Below are 12940 nucleotides of genomic sequence, written 5' to 3'. Positions count from 1 at the left end.
GCACGTACTAGCTGTGTGGGAGCCTAGGCGGTTTGGATGTTCACCTTACTAGACCTGGAAGGAGGTAGGAGGTCCTTGGACTCCCCACAGGGCAGGGAACCCTGACTGCTCTTCGGGCTGATGAGAGAGGGGGAGTTGATTGGGGAGGGGGAGGTAAATAGGAGGCAGTGACGGGGAGGAGACAGAAATCTTTAATAAATAATAATAATATAAAAAGAAAAAAATAGCTATTGTACTATGTGGTAGGTAAGTTCTGCTGTGGATAGTCATACATTCTCACTGGGGAGAGGATGTGTCCGCATATTGAAACACTGCCTGACACACAGGCCCACTTACTTCTTGAGTCTTCTCCAAGGGAAGTGTGGTAGAAGTAGGGGTGCCCGGCTCTGCTGGGCAAGTGACACTCCTCCTCTTCTTCATTGTTGTTTTGTACCTGTGAACAAAATCTCCTCATAACTCAGACAGAACTAATGGGAGATAGGAGCAAGGAAAGGTCCAGAGTAGGAAGGAGTTAAAAAGAAGCCTGAGGACTAAGTGTGTTCCAGAAGCATCCTTCTTGTGCTGTGTCAGACATCTGGTGGTCAGGTATGATTTATATAATGTCAATGAGTGGGAACATACATTTGACTTTTATCGTAAATGAGCACAGATTTCGTGTGACAAGGATTTGAAAGCTTTTCCAAGTGATCCTGACACTTGATGTCAGTGCCATCTGTACATCAAGGTCAAAGGGATGCTCAGCTTTAGATGGTCCACGGGGGAAAGAACAGGCAAAAATAGATAGGGCAGTATCTGAGGCCTGAATATCCCCTCTCGAAGACTCTGGTTACCTAGAATTACAAAATGTGCTTGTCAAACGACCCTAAGTTGTTTGCCTAGACCTGTATTGGTTTTGTTTGCAGTCTGTTCTCGCAAGAACCTCTCCACATCAGTATGTATCTGTAGGTCCATGACTAATGAATGGCTAATTGTGTAGGAAAGGTTTGTGCTAGCTACATCATTTGCAGTGTTCACAAAAGTATGTGAGAAATCCTTTATGGTTCCAACTATACCAGATGTAGAAAGAAAAGGGTGCCAAGTGCGGGCTAGGAAGAAGCTCCACCCACAGCTAAATGGATACAACTTCTGGGTTTGAAACCTGGATGTCTAGATCTTAATGGTTCCCTATGTATATAAAACACACATCTTATTAAATAATCTGTATCTTTGTATATAGCTAGTATTCAATTTCACTTATATGAAAAACACTAAAAACCATCAGTGCATACATGTTTCATGAGAAACTGAACCTCTTAAGATAGCGTAGCTCTTTCTTTTTCTATACTAGCACACTTAACAAAAGTTTCTGAATATTCTCAAGTTGGGTTTATTTTGTCCAATAAGAACAAGATAATGGATTTGCTTTGCAAATCACTACCCCTTTATCTTCTGAGCAAAAATCCAGAGCTATTCACGTCCTGCTTTTCCCTCACCCCCAGGACACTCACCTGCTCCAAGTCAGAAGCACTCCCAAGCTGCTGAGTTAGAGATTGGTGTAGCTCATGTCTGGCTTGGCTCTGCTTTTGTTTCTTCTGGATGATGGACAAGTCCAGTGATTTAATCTCCTTGTCTGAGGGAGGACTTTGGAATAGGCTCTTTCTCACTTTGCTTTTCCTTCCCCATGAACTCTCATTCTCAGCCGAGTAGGGCTTCTCATCAATGGCCTGTAGACCCCACAGCTCTCTTGCTTGTATAGAGTCTGTATTGCATTGTGGACCTGCTCTGTCCAGAGCATGAACACAGCACTTGTCTCCCTGTGTTTCTTCCTTAGGGCAAAAAACACATGAAAAAGGAGAAGTGGACGGCTTTGTATTTTGTACTGGAGACACAGACTCTTCCTGAGGGACTTGTCCATTTCCAGAGCCTTGCTGGAGACCTAGCTTTTCTCCTTTCACTCTGTCCATCACTTCCCACACAACTTGGTCCAAACTGTTCCTTTTGGGGTTGTTGTGAAATGGTGCCAGGCGATCTCGGGAACCTGTATACAGGCACATTTTAGAGATTGCTTTCCGCAGACGTTCTCTGGGTGAGTGGGGTTCAGGCTCTGTATCCAGAATCCTGATGGATGGCATATCAGTTGGGTCACAAGGCCAGAACATGTTGGGTGGTGTGAACTTTTGGACGGGTGTCTTAGATACATAGGAGTAGAGACAGAAGAAAGCATCTGCAGTGACGGCCAGTGTTTGCACCTGCTTGAACCGGCCTGAATACAAGGAATGAAGATGGTGACTTGAGGGGCTCATCAGCAAATCACATTTTTAATATATTCATTCAAAAACCTCCCCAGAGCTCTAATTTTAGAGTTGATCCACTGGTGATCCTCCAATATAGAATCAAGGCACCCAGAGACTCCTTTCTTGGCTTGAAGACTCCCAGTTGCCAGTAAAATAACCCCAACAATGAGATTTTAAAGTGGAATAAAGATGTCAGGGTTTTATGCTGATTTGATTCAGCTGAGGGACAAAAGACCTAAGCAAAACATTAATGGCCCTAGGTTTCCTGAAGACTGTTTCTTCAAAAGAGAAAAAGCAGACACCATAGTGCTCCATTTTTGGAAAAATATAAACGAGGATGGAACAAGGGGAGGACAAAGTTAACCAAGAGAAAAAGGGTGTGGAGCCATGTTACAAATGGAAGCAAGGTAAGTGAGAAGATCATGGATGGAGCTGAAGTAACACTCACTGGCCAGCATCAGGCAGGGATCCTCCATCTCAATCCTTTCCATCTGAGATTTCAGAAAGAGCTGAAAGTCAATGCCCTTGGCCTGAGAGGGGTTGGTGAAAAATCTTGCAGGGATACGAGATGTATCTTTGTGGTCCTCATGGCCAAAGCCCAGACTAAAGAGGACGTCTTCTGCATCTTCTTGTACCTGGTCCAAGATCTCTGAGATACTAAAGAAAGAGAGTTTTGGTACATAAGACAATTTGGAGATAAACATGAATTCATAATATCTGTGTTGGTTTGAATAAGAATAGTCCCCACAGGCTCATATATTTAAATACTTAGTCACCAGGCAATATTACTATTTGAAAAGATTAGAAGGATTAGGAGGTGTGGTCTTGTTGGAGGAAGCATGTTAATGGGGGAGGGAGGCTTTGAGGTTTCAAAAGTCCAGGCCAGGTCTAGGATCTCTCTCTCAGCCTGTGGATCAGGATGTAACTCCAGGTTACTGATCTAGCACCATGTATGCTGCCAAACTTTTCCATGATAATGGACTAAACTTCTGAAACTGTAAGCAAGATCCCAATTAAATGTTCTCTTTTATAAGAGTTGCCTTGGTCATGGTCTCTCTTCACAGCAATAGAACAGTACCAAGGACAATATTTAATAATATTATCAAGACTAACATTTATTTCCTGGGAATTTCTCTATACTCTACCCTGGGCATTTCTCTATTGAAAAGAGATTTTACTATTTGAACCTCATTTCTGTGTCTGAGGCATGGGGAGTATATCCCAGATATCTTTATAAAAAAACCATTAGCCTAGGGCTTTGAGCTGAAAACAATTTTTTTTTTTTGGTTTTTCGAGACAGGGTTTCTCTGTGGTTTTGGAGCCTGTCCTGGAACTAGCTCTGTAGACCAGGCTGGTCTTGAACTCACAGAGATCCGCCTGCCTCTGCCTCCCGAGTGCTGGGATTAAAGGCGTGCGCCACCATTGCCCGGCTTGAAAACAAATTTTAAAAAATATGGACATGCCTTGAAAATGAAGAGCAGTATAGAGTCAAAGAAATATGCCTACATTGCTAACTTGTCAGTTCCCAATTGCAGGCTGCCATATATCTGGATTTGCCAGGTGCTTTGCAGTTTATCTGTCACCGTATTTGCCTTAGAAGTTGTGTGAAACAACTAAACAATTAGTGCATAAAAAACATAGATCTTATAGTTTCATTTTGAACTTAGGTACATTCAATACCCGATTTAGAGAGGTGTCCCTCCTTCTGACATTTGTTCATCTGGAGAAATACTATTTCACAGAAGACTAAGTACTACCCCTACTCTCATCACATACATGCTCCTTCTGGAACCATGTTGAATCTACTTGACACCTGTTTTCAATAACTATGTTTCAACAGTGGAAGCAAGGTGTGTGAAGTCCAGGCTATCACTGTCATTCTTTTCAGAAAGGATGGTAGAATTTTTTTTTAGTTAAAACCAGGACCATTTTGTTAATTAGCAGCTGGATCGTGAAGTCCCTAAATCTGTTCTTGTGTTTCCAGCCCCATGTTCTTTTCATCTCCTCCATTGTAGGTTTCCTCATCTATGAGTTACTGACACAGATTTGCTTGATCTTTGCTCAGGAGCTGAGTGTTAGAACCACCTTGCTAAGCCAGCACAATCCCTAACTGAATTCTAAATATTTATCTTTACATCCATAAATAAGTACAGTCCTCATGCCTCATCAAAGAACTTCTCTTTGCAATAGAGAAGTTAAAGGCAAGCACAACCAATCAAAATACAGAGTTTTGGAACCCAGTCCCTACTGATGTATCTATAACATACTTCCTATACCTAAAGACTCAGAGTGGAGCAGAAAACATTTCAGAGTTAGAGGGGCATGGAATTTTCTGTGAGATTCTGTCCCTTAGGAATGTCAGAAGTTACATAAAGTCTCACCTACATGGTTGCCTAAACAGAAGCTGAACAACAGCAATAGACATGGATGGAGGATAAATAATAAACATGGATAAATAATAAACATGGATGGAGAGAAGCCCAGGAGGCCTGAATTCTACACAAAAAACTGTAGGCAACTAAAGAATGCTGAAAACAGGAGAAATAGTCTTTCACAAGGATGGGCATACGAATTGGCTAACCAACATCAAATAATCTGTCCTGAAAACATACACAGAAGTGACATTATTCAGATTTTATTTACATTTAGGAGCTCACACACATACACACACAACGACAATTAATAAAATAAAAGGTGTCGTGAATTTGAAAGAGATCAAGGATGTTGTGGGATAATACTATTGTATACTGTAAAGATTTGTCCCTCATATTAGTTTAATAGAATGCTGAGTGGCCAGCAGCAAGGCAGGAAGGATACATGACCAGACTAAGAGAATTCTGGGAAGAGGAAAGGCAGAGAGTCAGTTACCAACCAGATGGGAAGGAAACAAGATGAACATGCCTTATTTAGAAAATGCACTAAGCAATATGGCTAAATAGACAAGAATTATGGGTTAATTTAAGTTGTAAGAGATGGTTACAAGTTATAAGCCTGAGTTAATGATCAAACACAGTTTATAATTAAAAAAAGGCTCTGTGTGTTTCTATGGGACTGAATGGCTGTGGGACCAAGCAAGATAGAAACTTCCATTTACACAGGAGTTGTATCTGGGGGAATTTATAGGAAGTAAAAATCAGGAGAAATGATTTAATTACAATGTAATCACAAAAATAAAAGAATCATTAAAAAAAATCTAGATACCTGTGATGGCTATTCATGGCTGTCAACTTGACCTCATCTAGAATCAATTAAAGTCCGTAAATGGAGGGACATACCTGTGAAAAGGGTTTCTTTTTTATTTCTTAATTCGAAGTGGGAACACCTACTTCTAATCTGATTCTTTGAGGTAGAAGGACACACCTTTAATCCTTATCTTTTGAGCTGGGAAAACCCACCTCTAAAGTGGGCCACACCTTCTGCTAGTATCCTATATAAACACAAGGAATAAGGAAACTTTTTCTCTTTGCCTGTCTGCTCTTGACTCCCTAGCAAGCTCATTCCTTCAAAGCATTACAGTTTTGGGATTCCAAAATATACTGGAAGTCAACTAAGATGTCCAGACTCCTGGACTGAGAAACTATTTGATTCTTGGACTTTTCATTAATAGACAGCCTTTGTTGGATTAGCTGGACCACAGCCTGTAAGTTATTCTAATAAACACCCTTTCCTTATATAGGGAAATATTCATAATATAAGTTCTGTTTCACTAGAAAACACTGACTAATTTAATATCTGAATCCTACTTCTATACCTTCCCATTTAATTGAGTTCCACGTATGTAGGGTTAGTCCCCGTGGAAGTAAAATGTTAACCCTAAGTAGTATGACTCAAATTAAAACTTAGTCCCCACATTTTTGACACTCTCATTATATTCCACTAATTCTCATCACTTTCTAACTTGTTTTAGATTTATTTGCATGTGTACCTTGTCCATTCTGTGGAATAATTGAGACCCTCGAGACAAACTCAGCTTTATCTTTGCAAGTTCTATACAGTCAATGCCTGGACTGAACAAGACCTTGCATTGCTCCTATCAACAAATTAGTTGATTACATAATACACACTGTTTGCTGAACACCTATTATACATCTAGGTACTGTGATAATATTGTTACTATACCTCTTGGAGTACAGGTTCATTGGAAGAAGGTTCCTATGCATCATACACAGCATCCATCTCTGAGATGAATATTCCTCCACACTCCTCCCTCATCATGGTACAAACACCATCATATTTCTTGACTGTACCTAGACAATGCATCAAAGCTCTGGTATGCAGACTCTCAGTTCATACTCCACAGCCTTTTATCCCTCAATGAACTTTAACCCTCCAAACTTTCCTACTTACCTTGAACTGGTTTTGTTAGTTCCACCAGTCATGCTGCTGGAAGCCAAACTACAGCCAAGATCAAGTAACTGACAAGGCCTGGGTGTCTGGAGGAATTTCCTGCAGAGATCAAAGTTGGATGATGATGTGGGAGTGTCATATATTAATCTGTTGATTTCATTGGTTAAGCAATAAAGAAACTGCTTGGCCCTCATAGGTTAAAACATAGGTGGGAGGAGTAAACAGAACAGAATGCTGGGAGAAAGAAGCTGAGTCAGGGAGTCACCATGATTCTCCCACTCCAGGCAGATGCAGGTTAAGATCATTCCTGGTAAGCCAGCTCGTGGGCTACAGCAGATTATTAGAAATGGGCTAGTCCAGGTGCGAGAGCTAGCCTAGAAGAGGCTAGATAGAAATGGGCCAAGCGGTGTTTAAAAGAATACACTTTCCGTGTAATTATTTTGGGGCATAAGCTTGAGCTAGCCATGTGGGCGGCCGGGTGCCGGGGACGCAGCCCCGCCGCTCCTCTTACAACAGGATGACATTCAGCTCTAGTTTCTAATCTATACTCGGCCTCAAGTTCCTCCTACTGGGTATACTTTTCTTATGCTGAGGACTGTGCCTTCCTTTGCTGCTTAGAAAGCCTTCCTCTTTGCCATGTGTCTTTAGCTCTTTGCTTAAAATTTCCGATTCTGTACCTCCCCCAGTTTATTGTCTCCTTGGGAGACACCATTTCAACAGTCTACACGTCATGCTTACCTGGAGAAGAGGTTTCCATTGGTGGCTAGTAGCATGGCTGGATAGGAACAGAAAGGTAAAAATAAGTTAAAAAGAAAATTAAAAACACCTGTGTTGTTTCTTAGGCCATAAAATAGCTCCACTCTTCACCTCTGTTATCACTGCAGGCCAGCTCAGTGGTACAGAGTTTGGGAATCTCAGTATCATCTAACACAGCCTAAGAAGCACAGTGGACATGTCAAGCAAACACCCAGCCTGTAGTCTGAACTAGAGATCTGTAACTGAGATCTAGTCAAGGAACTCTCTGACCTAAGCGTGGGGGTCACTCAGATCTTTAGGGTCTTGTTCCTGCCCATCATATGGGTCTCTTACAAGTCTCTAGAGATACTGGAAAGAGACAGTTCTTCTATCTTTTATTTAAACCCTTATCCTCTGTAGCAAAATTTACCCCTTAACACTACTTCTTAGGGATGGGGATATAGTTCAGTGATAGAGCATTTGCCTAGCAGAATGAATCACTGGATCTGATACCCAATATAAAGAAGATGGAGTAGAAGAGGGGGAAGAAGCTCTCAAACTTCTTTGGCTCTGTGGACTGCTAACAAAGAAAGAAATCACAAAGGAAAATATATAGCAGATTTTATGGTACTTTGATATTGTCTCCTCAACCACCATAAAAAGACTGTCAGAAATCATAATAGGCAGGTGAAGAAATGTTTCTAAATCTGGAACACTTTCTGTGTTTATCCCATATCACAACAAACAACAAGAAAACCAAACTATTCTTTCCATCCAGAAGAACTCAAGATGACCCTGATTCTTCATTAAGTTTCTGCTCCACCCTGGTCTTAAATCATAGCACATGATCCGTCTGCACTGATTCCAACCTCATATAGCTGTGCCACTCACCCTCCGCTCCAAGACTCAAGTCATCTTCAAAGCTAGTCCCATGGCTAGAGTACCCTGCCAAAAACGTCACAGAAAAATTGCAGAAAATAAAGTCAGAACATAATACAAATACACACACACACACACACACACACACACAAATGCACACTTGAACATGTCCAAGGACATGACTTATATAACTACACAAACATGCTAGATATCTTCATGTTCACAAATATTCTCCCAGCTTTATGTCAACAATCACAGTTATATTTTGATTAAGAATTATATACATTCATGTGTAATTTATCTGTGTACTTTGCCACACATACTCATAACCATGCACACAATCTTCTGCCAAGTAGTTAACACATGAAGGTGTGTGACCACCCTTAGGGACACACAAATATAAATTCACAAAGTTCACAAGGTTCTTCTCCAATAGTAGTAATCTATGAATATTAGAATCATTTCCTTTGTGGTAGCACTTCTTTTTGGACTTTCTAAACTGTTCTCTAACAAACAAATGGTATTTTTCAGAAACTAAAGACATTCATAATCTCAAGCATACACATAAATGTAGTTGTGTAAACACACACATACACACACACATACACACACACACACACGGCTGCACAGCATCCAAAAAGAAAAGAAACTAGAGCAGCTCACCACTGCAGTTGGATTGCCCTGTTTCTTCAGAAAGTCCTTCCTCAGTGTCTCTAAAGCCAAAAGAAAAAAAATTACATTTTCATGCCTTTCTTCAAATATCTCCCACATGTTCATATAATTTTCCAGTGATAATTAGCACTATTGAATTTGCTTTCACATTGAAGACAATTAGGCTCTGACTACTTGACTGGCAGGTTCATAGAAGGAGTGATGAGGGCCTGAGATTGCCATATGTTGTATTTCCTAAACATGCTACTGTTGTTAAGGCTGCATACCCTGAAATTGGTTTTGCAATGGTTCATCAGTCTTTATCAAAATAAGAAAAAAATACAGAAGCAAAACTGGGGAAATACGTTATTAGAATAGAGGTTTTTGATGCCATGATATCTATCACTTCCTAGTGATCTAATAGCTAGAATTTGACAATATCTGACATCCCAATTTTTATATAACATATACAAAGGTCATTTTTTCAGGTTTTTGTCAGTTCACCATATCTACCCACATCCCTTCACTTTCCTAGCACCCAAATTCTTATTTGAATAGCACATCTTTCAGGAAACAGAAAAACTGCTTCCTGTTAGATAGTTTTAGGTTTTGTAATGATGCCTTATCAATCATTCACCATCTTGAAACACAGAAATCAGCATAACAGATAGTAAGAAACAGCAGCAGTTTGACAAACAAAACAAATTCCCTTCCTCTGAAATTGGTACGCAAAGTAATCTGTGTAAGAGCTGGGTACAATAAGGTGCCAAGCAAGTTTCAAAGGATGAAAAGCAACCAACATTCCTACACAGCTATGGTGCCTATGAGCCACAACAAGGACCAGCATCAGAGGATAACCCTAGTAATACAATAGTGGCACACATATCTTAGCAGTATTCAATAGTTCTGTAATTGGGCATGAGACTGCTCAACAAGAGGGAAATCATCTCTGGGACTGGAAACCTATCCAGCTACCCAGAGATAGTGAAGCTATGGATTGTGGAGGAAAACTTATAATCATTGCTTTACTTAATCATCATAATCTCTACTTACACTCTAATTATTTGTCCTTATATCCATAAGTATAATCATCAAGTCTCATCAACAAAACTCTTGTTTGCAAATGATGGAGACTATTGCAGAAAACGGCAACCAATAAAGATGCAGAGTTTTGGATCCCAGTCCTAACTAATATCACTAAACACAGCATCTACACCTAAGGATCAGGGATGGGACACAAAGATTGTAAGAGCCAGAGGAACAGGGAGCTTTCCGTAAGATTGTGTCTTCTATGACTGCCAGAAGCTACACACATAAAGACTCATCAACATGACTGTCCAAGCATGAACAAGGACACAGATAGACAAGCATGAACAAGGACACAGATAGACATGCTAAAGTGGAAGGAGGGAAGCCCATGAAACTTCATACATAAAGACCAACTAAGGAATGCTGAGAGTGGGGAAAACAGTTTTTCCTGGGAAGGAGCACAACAAATTGTCATCCAGTATCATGATCCAACATCCAAAGATTATCCCTGAAAATATACATACAAGTAATATTACAGATGAATCGTATTATATTTAAAAATATGTGTATATACTACATAAATATATTAAATTACCCTTCAAGAACAAAAGTAAGCAAGTTTGCAGGCTTCTTTGTGGTATATAGTAAATTGTTTTCAAGAAAAGAGGTAATACTATCTTAAAGTCTCTGAACTCTTCATGGTTTTGAAGTCCCTGAGCCTTTCCTGCGTTCTGCTACTGAGGAGGAATGGTCCACCTCCAACTCTTTCATTTTTGCCACACCACGTAAAACTGCAATCAGAATGGGAAAAGCGAGTGGGTGGGGGCTGTTACTCATCCCTGGACTTCTAAAAAGAGGCCAATTTCCGTCTATTCTTAGCTCTATCCCAGACCTAGCCTGGATTCTCAACCAGTTGAACGGTATCTCAGTTCTGAGTTACATTTGACTCACAGCCTGGATCACCAACTGATCCAAGACCTAAGTCTCTTCATCATGCCTGCACACCAAATTGATTTTCACTCTTTTCCTGTCTCTGAGTTCACAAGGACTGTGTCCACCATCACAGCTATCCACCAGCCACATCTTTGCTTGTGAGAACTTACCCACAGCCCTGCAGCCAGTCCTCAATCTTATTGATTGGATTTCCTAGAAAAAGCAGACACTGGTTATTGTAAAACTGAAAAAAAGCACACCGCCTCAAACAACTCAGGGCATTCAGCAAGCGGTCTTCACAAAAGCCACAAAATGGCTCTTTTTACCCATGGAGGGGAGATATGAAAGGGATGCATTCATATGTAAAGATGATGTATATGTCTTCTGCCTCTGCCTCTCTACTATCTACCTCAGAAAATGGCAAGTTCCCAGTGTCCAGGCTACCATGCTTCTGCTTTCTTTTCCCAAAGATTGGCAATAGAGATGGTTCCTTTGCCAAAAAAAAGAAAGAAAAGAAAAAAAGAAATGAAGAATGGTAGGGAGGGATACAGGAAGAAAGGAAGGAAGGAAATATCAGAAGAGGACAGCCCTAGGCTTTTGTTTTCTGACAAATAAAAAAGGATGGGTTTATGTGTCCAAAAGTTTTTGTTTCAGACTACATTTCTGGTCTTTCTCTTTGTACTTCAGCTAATATGGGTATGTGAGAAAGAAACCACTGCTTCATTGAGCAAAGAATCTTCAGAGAGACTTCTCAACGGCCATACAGTTGTCAGAGTAGCAGCCTGAATCTGGGCATAGACTGTATGTAGTTGTGTTACACAAGTAAACTTAATTCACAAACAAACCCTCTTCCTTTGACTCTCACAGAAGATTCTCAGGATGGTGCGAATGTGTTCCTTCCTGTTTCCTAAACATATGCCTCCCTCTTCCTCACATAATTAGTTTTTCATATTACACTACACCTCTCCCTTACACTCTTTGAAATGAGCCTCTGTCAGGTCCTACTTTAAACCAAGGCCACTTCCCAGCCTTTGCAGACTACTGCAAGACACAGTGGATATCTGTGTGATGTCCAGCAGCTTCTTACCTTCCTGGAAAACATCATCCAAGCTGGAAGGCTCTGGATCCAGTGCATCCTGCAGGGCAGCTGCAGCCTCTTCTTCCAGGACCTGGGTTTGCCAGTTACGACTTTGTTGTAACCATGCTCTTCGTTTCTCCCAGGATGTGGGGCTAAGCACTGATGCTTCCATGGTCCTGGGCCACTTTCAGGCCTTTCCACCACACTGACCCCCTCCTGGAGGATGAAACACAAGGAAAATCTTTCACCCTCTATTCAGAATCCACTCCTATCAAGGTGACTCCTAATTTTCTGTCTGTACAGAGAGTCTGTTCTATTTGCCTAACTGGGAAAGAAATTATGCATAGCCATTTGCTGTTTCAAGCCATCCACTACCGCCACCAAAAAAAGGGAATGCCCTGAAAAATCTAAGTACCAGGTCAAGGCTTTCAAGTCAGTGAGTCTAAAAGCTTCAAACATCACAGGAGTTTGAGGCCACTGAGGAAACTTTTTCGACTTAAGGTATCTTTATTTCTCATGGTAACTGAAACACTTTTCTTAAGGCATGTTTGTTAGCTCATACCTGTAGCTCTAGAACTCAGAAGGCTGAGGCAGATGAATCTAAGCTGCAGCTCAACATCTCCCTGTTTCAAGACATCTCCCTGTTAAATTCTATTTAAAAATTGTTTTTTTTTTTTTGGTCAAAAGAGAGTAAATTTTTATTATTCAAGACATTATTTGTTTTCATTATATTATATTTTAGATCAAAACAAAATATTTAAAATAGATGAGATAGTTTGCAGTTACATCTAGTCATATTAGATTCCCTACAACTGATCAAATATCTTTAATGTTGAGCTATTGGCTATCTGCACAGTTTAGGAAAAGGCTTATATATAATGACTTCCATTGCACCATTTTTCTTGGCAGAGTTAATTTTTAGCCTAAAAAATTAATTGCCTCTTCTTCTGTTCTCCAGGAAGGGTTCTGTTTTATTATCTGCCTCTACTTTTTATTTTTTATTTTTTTTATTGAG

At 40.4% G+C, this 12940-nt stretch overlaps 1 protein-coding gene across 1 annotated transcript in view; it reads right to left on the bottom strand.

Moving 5' to 3' along the window:
* Tespa1 (thymocyte expressed, positive selection associated 1) overlaps nt 1-12097 on the bottom strand; it is a 14885-nt gene extending 2788 nt beyond the window's left edge. Inside the window, exons 1-9 of the mRNA XM_026784632.1 lie at nt 11935-12097; nt 11018-11060; nt 8898-8947; nt 8247-8300; nt 7359-7395; nt 6621-6719; nt 2722-2930; nt 1488-2242; nt 337-433 (exon numbers count right to left, since the gene is read on the bottom strand). Of these exons, the coding sequence (XP_026640433.1) occupies nt 337-433; nt 1488-2242; nt 2722-2930; nt 6621-6719; nt 7359-7395; nt 8247-8300; nt 8898-8947; nt 11018-11060; nt 11935-12097 (1507 nt within the window). The remainder of the gene's footprint in view (nt 1-336; nt 434-1487; nt 2243-2721; nt 2931-6620; nt 6720-7358; nt 7396-8246; nt 8301-8897; nt 8948-11017; nt 11061-11934) is intronic.
* Between the last annotated feature and the right edge of the window lie 843 nt (nt 12098-12940).

The sequence above is a fragment of the Microtus ochrogaster genome, chromosome 24, assembly GCF_000317375.1.
Source record: "Microtus ochrogaster isolate Prairie Vole_2 chromosome 24, MicOch1.0, whole genome shotgun sequence".
Taxonomy (NCBI): domain Eukaryota; kingdom Metazoa; phylum Chordata; class Mammalia; order Rodentia; family Cricetidae; genus Microtus; species Microtus ochrogaster.
Note: the sequence above shows the minus strand (reverse complement) of the source record. Positions and strands in the feature narration are given on the sequence as shown.